The following is a 19063-nucleotide window of genomic DNA, read 5'->3' on the forward strand; positions in this document are numbered from 1 at the left end:
AGTGGGCTATCTGTATAGGTAGCCATCTGTTTTTCTTTTTTCTGTGCACACAATAGGGTCATTTAATTTCCTTCCACAACTTTGTTATTTCAAGGTGCACAACAAAACCTGTGATTAATTCTGATCAAGGAACTCAGACCTAACCTTGGGTGTCGGGACATAACTGTTTTCCTTGTCATTTTCCATCCTTGGCAAATCTCCCTCACATCTCTTAGTAGCATTGCTCTGTAAAAATCATCTTCATTATGATCTGCAAGTAAATTCCCCAGTGAGGAGGGGGGATTTCCCCACGAAAGAGTCACTCTATACTAGACACAATGGGGTTCTTCACTTACTAGTCACACCATGCCAAGTACAGCAGGAACACAGCAGCAAGCAGGTGAAGGCACAGCAGAGGCAAGGAGACAGTTCCCCTGGGCCTTTGCCCCGCTGGGGTGTTGCAGGTGAGATGTTCTCCCTGACTCCACTGCTGACTGCAGCTCCTCCAGCATGGTCACCACCACTGTCTCCCACTGCTTCCTGGAGTCCAGGCTCTACTGCCCTCTGCTCCCTGGGATCTAACTGTTGCTCTGGGCCCTGGACAAGGCCCCTCCCTCTTTGCTGTACAGTGTTTTAAATCTTACTGAGAGATTTTTATATGGTCTTCATCCTTTTGGATCCCTTTTTATACTGGGCAAATGTAACCTATCTCCTCAGTGCTTGTGGGGGTGGGGGTGTATTGCCAGCTCGGCTGTGAAGGACTCCAGCTTTGCTTTAGTCTTTCAAGCCAGCAAAGGTTGAGCGTGGCTGTGACCCCCAGTCTGAGTGCAGTGGCACAGACTTAACACTCAGGGGTCTTGAGGCAGAAAGAAAGCGTGGCTTGTGTTCCATAGTGAGTTCTGTACCATGCAGCAACTTACATGGAAGGCAGTGTTGGTAAGGAAGAAGAGGGAACAAACACATACAGCACAGCAGGGAAGTCCCTTCCTTTGTGGTTACTGGCCTTGCTTCCTGGTGAGCCGATCAAAGATATACTCAGCTGCTGTGCACCTGTGGGGTGCCATACTCTTCTCCAGGACTCCCCTGCTCTTTTTCACTGACAAAGAAATTTCATCAAGCTGACCTTTGCTGTTTCAGAGTCTCACCAGGCCAAGGAGCAACAGTCTCAAGAGAGCCCTGGAGTGGGTATTGCCAGGAATTTGTCATTCTCTCCCCTTCCCAGTGTCACAGCTCTCAGCTGTCCTCCTAGAAATGCTAAGTCCTTGAAGGAGATTGTATTGGTTTTGGAGTCTCAACAATGCATTGCTCTTAGTCACATCTGGAGAAGGGATGAGGAATAGAGTCCTAGGCAGAGGAAAGGGGTGTAAAGGCCCACAAGCCCTTTATCAGGGTTGGCAAGCCATTTCCCATGAGCCTTGATGACTGCCTGCTTTACAAATAATTGGAACCCAGCAGCATGTAACTTTGACATCGTTTGTTTTTCCACTGATTCTTTTTCAACATGTTGTGCATTGGTGTTTGCCTGCATGTGTGTCTAGATGAAGGTTTCGGATCCCCTGGAACTGGAGTTACAGCTGGTTGTGAACTGTTGCCGTGTGGGTCCTAGGATTCAACCTGGGTCCTCTGGGTGAGAGCAGCCAGTGCTCCTAACCACTGAGCCAGCTCTTCAGCCTCCAGACATTGTTTGTTTGTTTGAATTATTTGTGTATCTGGGTGTCTTGCCTGCAGGTGTGCCTGTATACCATGTGTGTGCCAAGTGTCTTGGAGATGTGAAAAGAGCATTGGATCCCCTTAGACTGAGGTTAAGCACAATTGTGAGCTGCCATGTAGATATTGGGGATTGAATTCAGGTCCTTTGGAATAGCAAGCAGTGGTTTTAACCACTAAGCCATATCTCCTGCCACAGGCACTTTGGTGCAGAACTGCAATGTAGACCACTTGGTCTCAGGGGTTTGCAGGAAAAGTTTGGCTGGTGGTGGCATCCTGGACTAGGTAGCAGTCTCTGTCTCAAACTACAAAATGTAGTTTGCCAGCCACCATGCTTCATGAGATGAGATGTCAGAACTCCATCCAAATAGTCTTGCTGAAAACATTCTGGTTTCTTTCTCCAAGAAACACCCACACCTCAGCGGAAAGGCCTTCGGTCAAGTGCACTGCGACCAAAGAGACCTGAAATGCCCAAGCAGACGGGTCCTGTTATCATTGAAACCTGGGTGGCAGAAGAGGAGTTGGAACTCTGGGAGATCAGGGCTTTTGCTGAGAGGTAATCGGTTAACACCTGGTCATACTGGTGCTTTTGTCACTTAAGAGCTAGAGACTTTTCACGTCAGCTGTCACTGTAGTCCATTCGAATTAACTTTTCTCTACCTTTTGATGTTATGTACTATCTCTAAGCACTTTATTTAAGTCTTGTTTCTAAATTTTAGTGTGTTAGTATTACTATTTTTAAATATCTTAAATGTTCATTTAAAACAGAAATAGTCCATGCTTCTGTATGATGCCAGAGTCAACCAGATTTCATTTATTAAATGGTTTCTGATGAGTTGCTCCTTTTCCCCCCTACAGAGTGGAGAAAGAAAAGGCCCAAGCGGTGGAGCAGCAGGCTAAGGTCAGTGGACAGCAGGCAGGGATCACTGCCCAAAGGGGCCTCCCCAGCCAGCAGGGCCCCGAAGTACAGCAGATTGACCTTTTCAGCCAAACTCAGGCAAATCGTGTACCTGGCTGCAGTGTGTTAAATTCTCCTTCTGGTTATTTTTACAATTCCTTGAGTAGTTTATAGAAAGTTTTTTTTTCTGCTAAACTCCAATGCAGCCTGTGAAGACATCAACTTTACTAAGGCTCTGAGTTTGTGGTAATCTATGCTCACGAAGTCAGTCGTTGTTTTCTGGCGTCCCACATAGTTATCAGTATTGTTACCTGAGAATCAAGGGAAGGGGACCTAGAGGATAGAGGTGAAGCAGTGTGTTTACTCAAAGTTATGTCAACATAGCTACACATTTATATTAGTTTTATGTGTACGAGTGTTTTGCCTGCATGTATGTCTGTGCACCACATGCATGTGTGGAGTCTGTGGTATTCATCAGGCCCCCTAGATGATGACTGTAGGCCACTATGCAGGTGTTGGGAATGAGCCTTGATCCTGTAACAGCAGCCATCTCTCCAGCCCCAGCTGCAAATATCTTAAAAATTTACTTTTTAGGTTTTAAGCCATTCTTTTTTCATATTTTATAAAGCACATATTTCAATATTTTGTTTCTTTCAGATTACTGTGTCTTTCTCCAAACTTAAAATTTGAGAAAATAGCATTTTTGGGTTATGTGCTCAGTTCTGCCATGGAAATTTAAAGAAAATCACAAGCATCTCTGTTACTATAGCAACTGGCTAGTTCTGCTCTTTGTTTTGGTTTGGTTTTTTTGAGACAAGGTTTCTCTTTGTAGTCCTGGAACTTGCTCTATAAACTAGGCTGACCTCGAACTCAGAGATCCGCTTGCCTCTGCCTCCCTAGTACTAGTACTAAAGGTGTCTATCACCAACGCCACCAAGCTGCTCATGCCTTTATAGGTATCTTTTGTCATCTCTGCCATACAACCTCCATTTGTTTTAGAGTAGCACTTTGGGTTTTTAATACATTTTCTCCCAGTGAAATACTCTTAATTATGTGTCTGTTTCTTTGCTCTGTTTTTCTTTTAATTAATTTGATCAAATAACATCTCTAAGTATGCAAAATTAAAGTGCTTCTGTTTTGAAAAATGGGCATTGGTATAAAACACTTCAACTTCTTTTCAGGCATATGATCTGTCTGCAAAAACAATTCAAACAGAATGGGTATGATTATAGAGCAGAGGTGAAGCTTGGGATTTGGGCTCGATAGAGTTTGAGACTCTCACTGTAGCTCAGGCTTTCCCGGATCTCAATGTGTGACTCAAGATGGCTTCAAACTCACAGTAGTCATCCTGCCTCTGTCTCCCATGCACTGCAATTACATGCATGAACCACAATGTCCACCTCTTGTTTGTGGTTTTGAGATAGTGTTGCTCTATATGTCGGGCATCCTCAAATTAAAGACAAGCCTCCTACCTTACCATTGAATGGATCTTAATGGGCTTAATCACAGCCCATTCATGAATCCTTGGGCCAGTTGCCCAGCCGGTCTGAGCCTCAGTTCCCTCATGTTGAGTGTTGCAGTGCCCGCTTCGTGATTTGCTGAGGAGTATTGCTAACTGAGGTGCCCACATGCAGTCAGTCCTACCTAACGTTTCCCTCTTGGAAGACTCTGCTGTTGCTCATTAGACCACCATTGGTTAACTGTGGATAAATTCCACCAGTCTTTCATTAAAAACATACAAATTGTCCTTTCCACCTATTTTGCTTTGGTTTTTTGTTTTGTTTGAGACAGGGTCTCTCTGTGTACTCCTGGCTGACCTGGAACTTTGTGTATAGAGGCAGCTGACATTGAACTCACAGAGAACGGCCTCTTTCTGCCTGAGAGCGTTGGGATTAAAGGCATGCATCACCACACCCAGCCTAATTTTTGAGAGTGGACCCTGCTCTGTAACCTAGGCTGGTCTTGAATCTGAAAATTCTCCTGAGAGTTGGAATTACAAATATGCTTCCCACACCTAGTACTGTTTTTTTTTTTATTTTATTTTCATTTTTAGCAGTACTGAATAATGAACCCAGAGCCTCTTGCATGCTAGACAAGCACTCTGACAACTGAGCTCTATCCCCAGGGACCCTGGTGTCTGATGATGAGATTCGTCCCTTCTCTAGCATTTAAAGTTCCTTTTAATTATTTGGTACATGAATTAGTCCCAGTACATAGGAAGTTGAAGCAGGAGGATTGCTTCAAGTTCAAGATCACAGTGAGCTATATAGTTCTTTGCAGGCCAATTTGGGCTACAGAATGGACTCTGTCTATGAATAAACAATAACAAAGTCTCAAAACTATTTATAATTCCCATTTAGCTTGATCACAAGTTTGCTGACCTGAATAGTAAGGGTAAAAATTACTGTCATGCTCTTTCTGATTGGTTAATTTATGCTTCTACCATGAAACAGGCCCACCCCCTTTCTTCTGCTCTGACTCTGATATGTACAGGTGTTAATGTCTCCAGTAAAATTTTTCCCACATTTCTCACTCTGAAAGCTAGATATTATTAAGAACATTTTGAACCTTTCAATTTTATTTATGGACAATTTATAGTCATGTAGAGACTTGGGGATTGAGCCAAGGAAAAATTAGACAGGCATGCTTTTTTTTGATAGTTTATGATCAAGAAATCCTGCAAAATGGGGTTTGTCATATAGAACTAAGTTCACATTTCCTCTCCTTGACTCAGAAACGTTTGGAGCAGCAGAAGCCTGCGGTCATTGCTGCATCTACCACATCCCCAACAAATAGCACAAGCAGCACCGTCTCTCCAGCTCAGAAGGTGATGGTGGCTCCCTTAAGTGGCCCAGTCACTCCTGGAACGAAGATGGTGCTAGCCACCAAAGTTGGGTCTCCTGCCACAGTAACATTCCAGCAAAACAAGAACTTCCACCAAACCTTTGCCACATGGGTGAAGCAAGGCCAGTCCAATTCAGGTAGGGCTGGGACGAATGAAACATTGCTGTCATCATAGGGGAGAGGAGGGCATCTCTAACCTTCATTTCTTGAGAGCATTGCTCCACTGCTTGCGCAGGCAGGCTGTGCAGCTGTTGTCGTAGTTGCTCTTTGTGGAGTTCCTCTCTGCGGTCCTCGCCTTCACTGTCCACATAGTGCACTTGGAGCAGAGAGGAGTGATTTTATTAAATACAGATGAGCCGCATTTCATGAATCGGTGCCCTTCCTAGAAGTCACTGCACTGCTGGTTCTTTAAAATCTAAAGCTTATTAAATGTCTTATACCCCATTAGCCACCAGCACAGCTGCCACCTCTGCTACAACCATTGCCAGCACAGGTCAGACGTTCCAAATTACAGGCAGTCCCGTCACTATGGCAGGAAAAGTAATTACCAAACTGCCACTTCCTGCAAACAGCAAGATTGTCGCTGTAAATGTGCCAGCAACACAAGGAGGTAAGGGAACCTCACAGAGTTTGAGTTCACCTTCGCCAGATCATGCTGTCGCCATCACTCCATCTCCTCCTCACTGGTTTCAGTCGTCAGGTCTCACATTCTGTGTAGCCCACTCTGCAACCCACCACACGTAGTTTCCTCAGATGCCGAGCAGAACCTGATACCTTTCCTTGATGGGTAGTGCCTCATGTCTTCTTCGTTTCTCTTTAAGGCGTGGTCCAGGTACAGCAGAAAGTCCTGGGTATCATTCCATCAACGACGGGTCCTAGTCAGCAGACCTTTACTTCATTCCAGCCCAGGACTGCCACAGTAACAATTAGGCCCAACACCTCAGCCTCTGCAGGAACCACTACCACGTCCCAGGTAAGTGTTCCTCAAGGATTTCTCTGTGGAGGAGTGTCGAACACATCAGGGTAACATTCCTGTGGTCTCTTTCAACATCAGTACAATTCATCTTCCTTTACTATGACTTAATCTGTGATGAAGTGCCAGTTTGGAAAAATATATATTGTGGGTTTTTTGTTTTGTTTTCTCCCTCAAGACAGGGTTTCTCTCTGTAGCCTTGGCTGTCCTGGAACATGTTCTGTAGACCAGACTGACTTCAAACTCAGAGACCTACCTGCCTATGTCTCCTGAATGCTGTGTTTAAAGGTGTATGCCACAACCACTTGGCAGTTTTTTATACTGGTAATAAACAAAAATGTTATGTGATGTATTAACTTTGTCATTTGGTTAGTTGCATACTGACTGGTATTGTTCAAAGATAATAATTATTTGCCAAGATTTTCAAGAGAGAATTGTGTATGACTTGATGAATAGCAGTGGAACAGGCTTACTTCCTAACCCTCTCTTGAAGCCCCTCCCTTTTGCAAGAGTTCTCTCACCTTTGCTTTAGTTCATCTATATTCTTTCTGGTCAAAAATGAACAGATTGGGGGCTGGAGAGATGGCTCAGTAATTAAAAGCACTGACTGCTCTTCCAGAGGACCCTGGTTTAATTCCTAGCACCCAAATGCCAGCTCACAACTGTAACTCCAGTTCCAAGGGATCCAACAACCTCACACAAATAAACATGTGAGCAAAACACCAATGCACATAAAATGAGAGAGAGAGAGAGAGAGAGAGAGAGAGAGAGAGAGAGAGAGAGAGAGAGAACCAGGCAGTGGTGTTGCACGCCTTTAATCCCAGCACTCAGGAGGTAGAGGCAGGCGGATCTCTTGAGTTCAAGGCCACCCTGGTCTACAAGAGCTAGTTCCAGGACAGGCTCCAAAGCCACAGAGAAACTCTGTCTCGAAAAAACAAACAAAGAGTGGATTGAACTATACTGTATATTGACATATACCACATTAGGTGCACATATGAGATTATAGCATTTCTTTTGCACTAGTATCATGGAAAAGAACTTAAAGTCAGAATGTTCTGGCTCTAATTATAAAACTGAAGTTATGTGGTCATTAATGTCATGTTTAAACTGTGGAAGGATATTGGACTTTTGTTGATTTACTGTATTCTCCAGGTTCCGTAAGCAGCAACGACAAAGCTGAGCCTTTCTTCCGCCTCTCAGTCTCTCAGCAATTTTTGTCACCAATGGCAACAAATTCATACTACATTTGAATTAAAGTCTCTGTCTTCAGAATTCCACCTTTATACCAATACTGACTACAATTTCAAATGTAATAATCGGGAGGCAAACGTCTTCATAGAGAGTTTCAGGGCAGCCAGGGCTACGTAGCAGAACCCTGTCTCGTGTGTGTGTGTGTGTGTGTGTGTGTGTGTGTGTGTGTGTGTGCGTGTGTGTGTAAAATAGTGCCATTCTCTGCCATCTCTGTAGAATGTTTAAGGAACTTGAATTCTAAGTCCAGTGTGTTTTAGTCATTTTGAAGCAGTTTTATCTCTTTTTTTTTTGTTTTGTTTTGATTTTGTTTATCGAGACAGTTTCTCTGTGTAGCCAAGGCTGTCCTGGAACTCACTCTGTAGACCAGAGATCCCTCTGCCTCTGCCTCAGGTGCTGTGGTTAAAGGCGTGCTCCACCACACCTGCTCTCACAATTTTAATGCATTGTCTCTGTTTGTCCACAGGTACTTACGGGGCCTCAGATCCGTCCTGGTATGACAGTGATTAGAACACCTCTCCAACAATCAACACTAGGCAAGGCAATTATCCGAACCCCTGTGATGGTGCAGCCAGGTATTCATACATGTAGCATTACTATTTTAGTATGTGGACAGCACGTCTAGGAAATTGTAACGCTCCTCTCTGTTTGGCCCTCTACCAATTTGCATTAGTGCTTAAGTGCACATTAGCTTTCTAACCCGTAGTGGGTTGTGAACCGAGATGCTGTCCATTCTGTCTCCTTTTCAGCTTCACTTACAAAGTGAGTAAGGCAGACCTCTAACAGGTATAAAAGATAGCATTCAGACCGCTACAGTCGAGAGAACAAAGGTTTTTGTACATGTAAAATGTAAAGTCAATGTCAGACCTTGAATCAATCACAAATTGCTGTAAGCAGATACAGCTATGATCTTAAGAGTTGAAGACTGTAACCTAGACCTGGCGTTTGATGGTAGAGCTTTTGCTTTGTGTGTATAAGGCCCTGCTTTTTGTGCCCTGGCATGTGTCGGGGTTGGGAGTGGAGATAAAAAATTCAGTGAAAATCCAAAAAGAGGGCCTATAGAGATGACTTTGGTTAAGGACATGTGGTTTGATGATATTTCAAAGAGAACATATATGTATTGGGTTATCTCAGTGATCCTCATGTTACTGACCAGATCCAGTCTGTTTTTAGATTTACTTACTTCATTTTACATGTGTGAGTGTTTTCATTGAATCTGTGCACTATGCTCATGGCTGGTGTCTGCTTAGGTGCATCTCTGGAGATAGAGTTATAGGCAGTTATGAGCTGCCATGTAGATGCTGGAAATTAAACTGGGGTCCTCGACAAGAACAAGTTCTCTTAACCGCTGACGTCTCTCGAGTCCCCTGAAGCAGTCTTGTCTATGTTTCTGTGTATTGTTCTGATCTGTAGTGCACAAGACATAATCTTGGGTTGGGTCCTTGAAGCTCTCATATCACAGGTTAAATCTGTGGCTCATCTTGAGAGAATGGATGAGAATAACTCAGAAGTTTAGGAGGAGGAGCAATAATGAACAGCTTTTGATGCTGATTATTAAATCATCTCATAAGGCTACCAGACTTATGTACATTAATCCCAAGAAAGCACCCGGATAGATGCAGCCCAAAAGCTGAGAATTTACTTCATGACCAAGAAAATGCCTTTGGTTTTGTTTTCAAGACCGGGTTTCTCTGTGTATCCCTGGCTGTCCTGGAACTCACTCTGTAGGCCAGGCTGACCTAGGAGTCACAGATATCAGTCTGCCTCCCAAGACTGGCGTTAAAGGTGTGTACCACATTGCCTGGCTTGTACTGTTTCTTCACTCTACTGAAGTTAGTAGGACTCTTTGGCTGTGGTCCTGTGTTTGTGCTCATCTTGGGTTATTGGCAACCAAATGTCTATTTGAAGATGGAAATTCACTGCATTCATCTGAAGTGTCAGACTGTTTTAATTCCAAGTATACTAAGAGTGTGTGATCAGTGAGGGTGTCTTGTTCGCGCAGGTGCTCCCCAACAAGTGGTGACTCAAATCATCCGAGGACAGCCTGTTTCCACTGCCATTTCCGCTCCAAGTACAGCTTCTTCCGCACCTGGGCAAAAAGGCCTAAGTCCAGGAACAGCAGCTGGTACTCTGCAGCCTTCAGCCCCACCACCCCCTCGTCCCCAGCAAGGGCAAGTGAAGCTCACCATGGCTCAGCTCACTCAGTTAACACAGGGCCACGTAAGTGACTTTGCTTTCATTTGAGACCTAGTCTTATTTTTGCTGAAGTTCACATTTGATCTTAGGTCAGTTTTGAAGTATATACCCTTCTAGAAATGGCTGCTGGGGGCAGGGAAGGTGACTCAGAGGTTAGAGCACTGGCTGCCCTTTCAGAGTGCCCAGGTTAGTTCCCAGCACCACAACTACCTAAAACTGCAGTTTCAGGGGAATCTGATCCCTCTTCTGACCTCCATGGACACCAGGCAAGCACACAGAACACAGATGTACATTCAGGCAAATGCTCATACATCTAAGTAAAACCTTTTAAAATTACACAGAGAAGAAATGGCTGCCTCCTGGAGTCAAACAAGAATGCTTATTATTGGCAACATAATGTTCGCTCTTTAGAGTCCCTCAGTTAGGAGCTGTAACAATGAAAGGGATAAGCCTTTCAATTTCCAAAACTTCATTGGGTAATTTTCATAGAAAAAAAAATGCAAAATTTGGGTGCATTAAATTGATAACCTGCAACATCCAGTATCGTTGTCTAGTCGTCTATCAAATTCCCAAAAGCCCACTGTAGTTGGCTATTTTTTACTCTTTGAAAATACATACATGGAGATTTATTTTTACTTACGAATGCCTGGCCTTAGCTTGGCTTGTTTCTAGCCAGCTTTTCTAGCTTAAATTATCCTGTTTCTCTTTAACTGCATTTTGCTTCTGGGCTTTTTACCTTTCTTTATTCTATCTTATTTATTTTTCTTTCCTTCTTACTCCATGACTGGCTGAGTGACTGGCCCCTAGCATCCTCATCTCCTCCTTTTCTCCTTGCTGCTCACTCCTTGCTCTTCTCTGGAGTTCTCTCATTCTCTCTGCCTGGCAGCCCCACCTCTTTCTCCTACCTGGCTATTGGCCATTTAGCTCTTCATTACACCAATCAGCTGTTTTGAACAGGCAAAATAACACAGCTTTACGGAGTTAAACAAAATGTAACATAGAAGAAAGCAACACATCTTTGCATCATTAAACAAGTGTTCCACAGCATAAACAAATGTAACACATCTTCAACTAGTATTCCACAGCCTATGGTAACCTTACCCCCCCCCCCCCTGAGTCTTACAATGGCTTAGGGAGAGATTAACAAGAACACTGATGCTGTTGAAAAGCAGGAATTTGCCTGTGTGCAACTAGATCTCAAAACTATGGGTTAAGTGCTTCAGCTGCACAAGCATGAGAACCTGGGGTCAGTCCCCATCACCTACAAAAAAAGCCAGGTGTAAGGATTGGAGAGCTGGCTTAGCAGCAAAGAGTGTATCTTTCAGAGGACCCAAGTTCAGTTTCTAGCCTCCCTGTCAGTTACAACTTCCTGTGACTCCATCTTCATGGTATCTGATGCCTTGTTCTAAACTCTGGGGATACACGCAGACACAATTTAAAACAAATTTAAGAGCAGCTGTGGTGGCGCACATTTGTAGCTCAAGAGCTAGGAGGGACACAAGTGAGTCTTTGGAAGCCCACTGGCCAGCCAGTATAGCAGACACTCGGAGTGCCACGTTCAGTGTCTCTTGTCTTTTATTTATTTTTTTAAAATATTTATTAATTATGTATGTAATATTCTGTCTGTGTGTATGCCTGCAGGCCAGAAGAGGGCACCAGACCCCGTTACAGATGGTTGTGAGCCACCATGTGGTTGCTGGGAATTGAACTCAGGACCTTTGGAAGAGCATCTCTCCAGCCCTTCTCTTGTCTTTTAAACAAGACTGAAGAGACTAGAGAAATGGTCCTTGTAGAAGACCCAGTTTTATTCCCAGGCAGCATCCACATGGTGGATCAGAACACCCTCCTCCAGGGGATCTAACGCCCTCTTGTGCTTTTCAAGTGCTCGTGTATACATCCTCCAGCAAGCTTATAAACATAAGGAAGATAGCTGGTGTCATCCTCTGACCTCCATGTGCATGTACGAGGGAGCACATATACCATGCTACACGTGTGCTTAAAACAACCCGTGAAGCAACAGAGACTGAAGATACACTGTGGTTGGTGGAATGCTTGTGTAGCATCATAAAGCCCTGGGCGGATCTGTTTCATTGCATAAATCAGGAATGCTGGCATGCGCCCATAATGCCCACACTTGGGAAGGAGAAACAGGAGGATCATCCTTGACAACCTAGCAAGTTCTGGGCTGTGACGGGCCCTTTCCCAAGAAAGACAAAACAAACAAAACAATAAAAGCTTCCTGCAGTGCGTCGCTGACATGCAGCATGGCCCTCCATGCGGTTGAGTACTTGCGGTGCATCGATGGTATCCTTACAAACTGCTTTTCAATCAGTGGTACTGGCCTGATTGACCCCACACAGAAGACCATGAGTGTGGACCAATGCCTTGTGCCTCATTTAAAACATACTCAGTTCACTGAAAGTCATAACTGAGAGGTGAAAAAGTATCTTCGTACAGTATTCTTTTCTTTTGTTGTTTTGTTTTAAGACAGCATTTTATATATCCTGAGATAGAGCTGTGAAATTGAGGAATTAGAGGTGTTTGCCAACACCCAGTTTATGAGGTGCTGTGGATTGCACCTAAGGCTTTGCACTTCTCAGCAAAGTCTCTGCTAATCAGTATGTCCTTCTCATCCATCCATTTGCACACTCCTTTCCTTTCTTTCTCTTTCTTACTTTGGTTTTTGTCATCCAAACGTGCCTCAAATTCACAATCTTTCAGCCTATACCTGCCACATTCTGGGATTACAAAGATACTACCCTATCTTTGTAAGTACATCTTTTGAGACAAGGGTCTCTGTGTAGCCCTGACTGTCCTGGAACTTGCTGTATAGACCAGGCTATTCTTGAATTCATAGAGATCTGCCTGCCTCTCTCGCCCAAGGCATGTGCCACTACTTCCAGCTACCTTCTTTTTTCTTAACCTTTCCTTCTTTTTCTCTCCCTTCCTTCCTCTTCCGGAATCAAACCAAAAGACTCGCACATTTTAAGCAAGCACTCCCAGCTGGGCTTCCCAAGCCCCATAACTGTTTAAAACACACAGAAAGTACTAACCAAGCACTCAAGAGGAAGAGCTAAGAAGCTTGTGAGCTCCAGAATGGTTTGGACCACAAAGGGAGACACTGTCACAAGAACCATTAATTAATTAACTAACTAATTAAAGTAATTTATAAATTGAATTTTGGGAAAAATAAAAACCCAAGAGCTAGGGATATGTAGCTTAGTTGGTCCACGCCTTGCCTGATGCACACAGCCACTGGGTTCAGTTGTTAGGACACAGAAGCAAAGATGAGTCCTAGCTGTGCCTCCTACCATAGGTGTGTGACCTCTGCTGCTTGGACTATCCGTTCTAAAGCCTGACTAAACTACAGAGTGAGTTCAAAGCCACCCAAGGCAACTTAGTGAGCGTTCAGAATAAAGGAGGGCTTGAGTGTCATATGAGTCTGAGCACATCCCAGCTCACACAGTCTCGAGTTGAATGTTTACAGAGAAGTAAAGGAAGGTTGAACTGAGCCCGCCTATCAGACACACTACAAGGAGTATGGGCAAAATGAGAGACCGCAGAAATATACTCAACTAGTCAGAGTGTGCAGAGAATTGGTCAAGGACTGGGAAGAGGCTTAGTCCCTAAGAAAGCTCTTGCTCCACTAGCCTGATGACTTGTCGGGACTCTCAGAACCCATACCAAAGCCACATAGTAGTGCAAAGACCGTCTACAGAAGTTCACTGGCCAGCTAGCATTTATAGCAGCCAACAAGAGACCCTCTCTTAAACAAGGTGGACACATACATGAAATATATATATATATGTGTATATACACATATAGGAAGAATTTTAACCTGAGCATGATAGTTCTTATCTATGCTACCCAACCATAGGAAGTATTAAGGTTTTTCCTGAGTTTCTGGCAGAGTGGGGTATTTTTGAGATAGTCTCACTTTGTAACCCAGGGTGGCCTCAGACTCATAATTGTAAGGATCAATACCTACTCAATGCCTTGTTTTACTAATTAGTTAAATGGGATCTGGAGCAGGTGTGTTGCTTGTGGCTTAATGGCTAGCTACCCATTGGAGAGTTTGGACTGGAACTCTGAGGTGCTGACGTCGCTGTTCCACACAGATTCCCTTTTTTTTTTTTTAAACTTACCTCAGTTTTCCTGGTCCCATTGCAGGGAAGTATCTTCATAACATAAAGGATTGCATTAAAACCCTTTACGTATATTTGTGATTCGAGTGCTGTATATTCCATGTTGTCTGCTTTTTCCACAGGGCGGCAACCAAGGTTTAACAGTAGTAATTCAAGGACAGGGTCAAACCACTGGACAGTTGCAGTTGATACCTCAGGGGATGACCGTCCTTCCTGGGCCAGGGCAGCAGCTCATGCAAGCTGCAATGCCCAATGGTACCGTTCAGCGATTTCTCTTCACCCCACTGTCTACAACAGCCACAACCGCCACCGCTGCCAGCAGCAGCAGCAGCAGCAGCAGCAGCAGCACTACCACTTCTACAGCAGCAGGTAGAAACACTGTTGCCGCTTGTCACTCTGCTATGGAGTAGCAGGGCCCAGTACTCGCCTCCAGTCTGCTTAACAACTTAACTGCTGATAACAGCCAGCTTCTGTGCTCCCATGCCTTGTTCCTAGACTCCCTGTACCCTTCCCCATTAAAGTGAAACAAAATCATAGAAAGGAGGGCTGGGGAGATGGCTCAGAGGTTAAGAGCAATGACTGTGCTTCCAGAGGTCTTGAGTTCAATTCCCAGCAACCACATGGTGGCTCACAGCCATCTGTAATGAGATCTGGTGCCTTCTTCTGTCCTGCAGGCATACATGCAGACAGAACACTGTATACATAATAAATAGATAAATAAATAAATCTTAAAAAAAAAAAAAGAAAAGAAAGGAGGGGTGGAACAACGGATACTGTGGCCCTTGTACCTACTTTCCTTCTCCAGCCCTGACCAGCTCCTACAAATTGTTGGTGTCTGTGGCCAGGCCACAGCAGAAGAGCAGAGCTTGACAGAGTCTGCCTCAGAATGCCTAGATGACATGCAGAGGGCATGCAGGAAATACCTCACTCTACAGCCCAGGAGATGCCTAATCTGAGCGCACCTGAATGGACTGTAGTGAAGAGAGCGGCCGGCGGGCTGCATTCCCGCCTGGCTCCCAGCCACCTGGCTAGCTTATGCCCCGAAATAACAACCCACAGACTGTATTCATTTAAACACTGCCTGGCCCATTAGCTCTAGCCTCTTACTGGATAACTCTCTGTTGCTTTAACCCATATTTAGTAATGTGTGTAGCACCACGAGGTGGTGTCTTACCCAGAAAGATTCAGCGTGTCTGACCTAGTGGCTCGCTTCCTGGCACTGTCCCAGAGAGGAGAGGCATAGCGATTGCCTGAAGCGTCTGCCTCACTCCCAGCATCCTGTTCTGTCTACTCCACCCACCTAAGGGCTGGCCTATCAAATGGGCCAAGGCAGTTTCTTTATTAACCAATGAGAGTCCTCCATCAATGGAAGGCTCACCTCTTCTCTACTGGAGCTTCAGGATCCCTTCAGAATCTTCTCACCACATGCTTCCATCCTAGAGTCAGGGAAATCACTTTGTCTTGTTTGTTTTTTTTAACAGGTTCAGGGGAACAAAAACAGAGTAAATTGTCACCCCAGCCCCAGGTCCAACCAGCTACAACCATGGCGCCAGCTCAGTCATCAAGTGTGAGTCCTGCAGAAGCCCAGCCACAGACTCCTCAGCCTTCAGCACAGCCCCAGCCCCAAGCCCAGTCCCCAGCTCAGCCTGAAGTCCAGACCCAGCCAGCTGTCTCGTCCCATGTCCCTTCTGAAGCACAGCCCTCCCAGGCACAGCCATCTAAACCCCAGGAACAGTGTCAGCCTCAGAACAGTGTTCAAGGACAGTCTCCTGTTCGTGTCCAGAGCCCACCACTGACTCGAATACGCCCATCAACTCCATCCCAAGTGACTCCTGGACAGCAACCCCTGGTTCAGACTACAACCTCACAGCCGATTCCAATCCCGCCCCCCACATCTCTGCAGACACCTTCCCAAGGCCAGCCACAGTCACAGCCCCAGGTACAGTCTTCAACTCAAACTCTTTCTCCAGGACAAACATTAAGTCAAGTTACTGTTTCGTCCCCGTCTTATCCTCAGCTACAAACAAAGCAGCTGCAGCCCCAAGTCATTGCTGTGCCTGAGCTCCAGCAAGTCCAGGTTCTCTCTCAGATCCAGTCACAGGTTGTGGCTCAGATACAGGCTCAGCAAGGTGGTGTGCCCCAGCAAATCAAACTGCAGTTACCCATTCAAGTTCAGCAAAGCAGTGCTGTGCAGACTCAGCATGTTCAGAGTGTGGTCACAGTGCAGGCAGCCAGTGTGCAAGAGCAGTTGCAGAGGGTTCAGCAACTCAGGGAGCAGCAGCAAAAGAAGAAGCAGCAGATAGAAATTGAGCGTGAACACACCCTCCAAGCTTCTAACCAAAGTGAAATCATTCAGAAACAGGTAAAGTCATTAAGTCAAAGCAGCATGTTCAGTAGTGTGAATTATTGTGCTGTGCGGTAGACTTAGTGGTTTGGTTGTGGTAGGCTTCCTGAATGAGACCAGGTCACTGGTGGGTAACCTTAGAAGACCAGAAGCACTGCTTGCTGGTTCAGATTTGGGACTCCTTAATGGACATGTAGCATCAGTGCTTGTTAGAAACCATCTTTCCCTGGTAGAAAACCAAGTGGTAAGGCCACCATCACAATGTATCAATTCATTTGAAGGCATTTGATTTGCAAGTGTCATTCTTTCATTTGCCTATTGACTAAGCAAATTGTGGGCAGACTGAATTCATTTGCATTATTTGCCACACCTTTGTAAAAATGTCTTAAACCCAGATGTTGTCCATAGCTTTTGTGTAAGGTGGTGATGTGTAGCAGGGGCATCGTGGAGTAGTACCTGGGTGCAGTAAGTTGCTTTATTCAGCTAGAGTTCTGCCAAAACGAAGCTGGTGACCTGCAGTCTTTCTGAGGACACTCCTGTCAGCAGCCATGTGCCCCCATCAGCGCTAGGCAAGAGGTTTCACGACTTACCAAGCTCTGAAGCTCTGTTTTCTCCCTGAGCTGTATCTACATTAAAACTCGTCTCTCTCCAACCACATGGAATTGTTAGGATTAAATTCTATCATGTACATGATTGTGAAGGTGTAAGTTAATATTTGAGCATAAGTCCTCTGTGACTTGTTCAAATCCCAGCTCTCTCTTGTACTATTTCATCTGTAAACCAAGTGTTACCTCAGTATCCATTTTCCAGATCTTTGTAGAGAGCAGGGTACTCTTCAACCTGGTGGTTGCACAGTGGGTGAGGCCCTTCAGAGCATGAGAGTTGGGTCAAATTTTGAGCTGTGTTATTTCCTATTTAAACTCAAGCAGGTTGGTTGATTGCTTTGTCTCGGTGTTTAGTTGACAAAAAAGTATACCTGCATTTCAGTGTTAATGGGAAATAAGCAATGTCAAGTGCTTAGTGTAATTTGGTGCATGGTGCACGGTAAGAACCTGAGACCACCTAGCAGCTTCCTATCTGTATTAGACAGACAGTGCTTACAAGTTCAAGCGCCAGCGTGTGCTGTGCTTCCTCCTGTGTGCTAACTGGACTTGTGTCTTATAAAAATGTGCATTTATGGATCTGTTCTGTTCTCAAGGTGGTGATGAAGCATAATGCTGTAATAGAACATTTAAAACAGAAAAAGACCATGACTCCAGCTGAAAGAGAAGAAAATCAAAGGTAGGGAGAGACACAGGCCCACCTGAGAGTCTGCACAGTTTGGTTTGGCTTTGGTCTTGCCCAAGTTTAATGCCAGGAGTGGCTCATAGTCACGCCTTGAGACTCTGCAGTCAGTTTGTGCATCATTAGGGTCATAGACAAATGGTGCCTTACCTTTCAGGGTGAAGCAGCCAGTGTTACAAATTACAAGGGTTGTGTGTTTTTCTCTAGAATGATTGTGTGTAACCAGGTGATGAAGTATATTCTGGATAAGATAGATAAAGAAGAGAAACAGGCGGCTAAGAAACGCAAGCGCGAGGAGAGTGTGGAGCAGAAGCGGAGCAAGCAGAATGCCAGCAAGCTCTCTGCTTTGCTCTTCAAACACAAGGAGCAGCTCAAAGCTGAGATCCTGAAGAAGAGGGCACTCCTGGACAAAGAGCTGCAGATCCAAGTGCAGGTAGGCGCGTGCTCCTTGCCCGGCCAGAGCTGAACACAGCTTCTTTCCTTCCATCTTTCAGTTAGGCCTAAAACTCCAGCTCATTGTCTAGGATTTACATACAAATGTTTGTCATGCTAAGAGTAAAAGGCTCCTTGGCTTTTGAGATAAGGCAGACCTTTGAAAGTATGGCCACCTTCCTCTAAGCTGAGAGGGCTGTGCTGTCTTTTTGTTTTGTTTTGCTTTGGTTTTTCCAGATAAAATTTCTCAGTGTAACAGCCCTGCTGGCCTGAAACTCACTCTGTAGAACAGGCTGGCCTTGAACTCACAGAGATCTGCCTGTCTCTCCCTCCAGAGCGCTGGGATTAAAAATGTGCACCACCACTGCCAGGCATGCGCTGAGCTTTCTTGCCCTTGTTGGGTGTGGCGTGGCTTTTATTGTCTGTGCCATCGCTTATCAAGAGCACATTTTAGGGGAGTCGGAGGAGGGAAGGGAGAGGGAACTGGGCTTGGTATGTAAAATGAGAAAGATTCTTTAAAAAAAAAGAACACACACTTCAGAAGAATGCAGAGGAATGTGAACATAGAAAAACAAATGCCTCTTTATAAAGACAATTCTTCCTAGCCTGAAAGTGATTCTGTAAGCACCGCTAATCCATTCATGCGTGTTTACAGAGCTTTCTGATTAATAAGCAGACTCCTGAAAGCATCAAATAAGGTGTCTTGCACATTTTAAGAAAATACCCATCAGACCAACAAATGACATTATTTTCCCCAAAAGCCTGGAGGTCTTCCCACAGAAGATAAGCCGGACAGGGCCAGTAATCAGGTTATTCGCTGGAGAAGATGAGAGAAGGAAGCACCAACTGCAAGAAAGAAGACAGAATTGTTACTGTGTATGATGCAGTTATTACACTGACATCCCCAAGGAAACCATTTTTAAGAGAGTTAAGGTTGCCAGAAATAGTACTAATACAGAATACAGCTGTTGTCACAGTGTCTTGGGGAAGAGAGCCCCTTCACAGTAGAGTCA

At 44.8% G+C, this 19063-nt stretch overlaps 1 protein-coding gene across 9 annotated transcripts in view; it reads left to right on the forward strand.

Moving 5' to 3' along the window:
* Nucleotides 1–19063, forward strand: part of Bptf (bromodomain PHD finger transcription factor) — a 108590-nt gene that overhangs the window by 75062 nt on the left and 14465 nt on the right. For 5 of the 9 annotated variants that reach the window (XM_038327706.2, XM_038327707.2, XM_038327709.2 and 2 more), the window contains 10 exons: nucleotides 2092–2242; nucleotides 2545–2587; nucleotides 5319–5565; nucleotides 6250–6401; nucleotides 8116–8224; nucleotides 9652–9869; nucleotides 14113–14359; nucleotides 15472–16352; nucleotides 17533–17615; nucleotides 17826–18051. In XM_038327706.2, the coding sequence (XP_038183634.1) occupies nucleotides 2092–2242; nucleotides 2545–2587; nucleotides 5319–5565; nucleotides 6250–6401; nucleotides 8116–8224; nucleotides 9652–9869; nucleotides 14113–14359; nucleotides 15472–16352; nucleotides 17533–17615; nucleotides 17826–18051 (2357 nt within the window). The remainder of the gene's footprint in view (nucleotides 1–2091; nucleotides 2243–2544; nucleotides 2588–5318; nucleotides 5566–6249; nucleotides 6402–8115; nucleotides 8225–9651; nucleotides 9870–14112; nucleotides 14360–15471; nucleotides 16353–17532; nucleotides 17616–17825; nucleotides 18052–19063) is intronic. The other 4 variants (XM_038327712.2, XM_038327711.2, XM_038327714.2 and 1 more) reach the window with 1 other exon arrangement.

This window comes from Arvicola amphibius, chromosome 4 (assembly GCF_903992535.2).
Source record: "Arvicola amphibius chromosome 4, mArvAmp1.2, whole genome shotgun sequence".
NCBI classification, from domain to species: Eukaryota; Metazoa; Chordata; class Mammalia; order Rodentia; family Cricetidae; genus Arvicola; species Arvicola amphibius.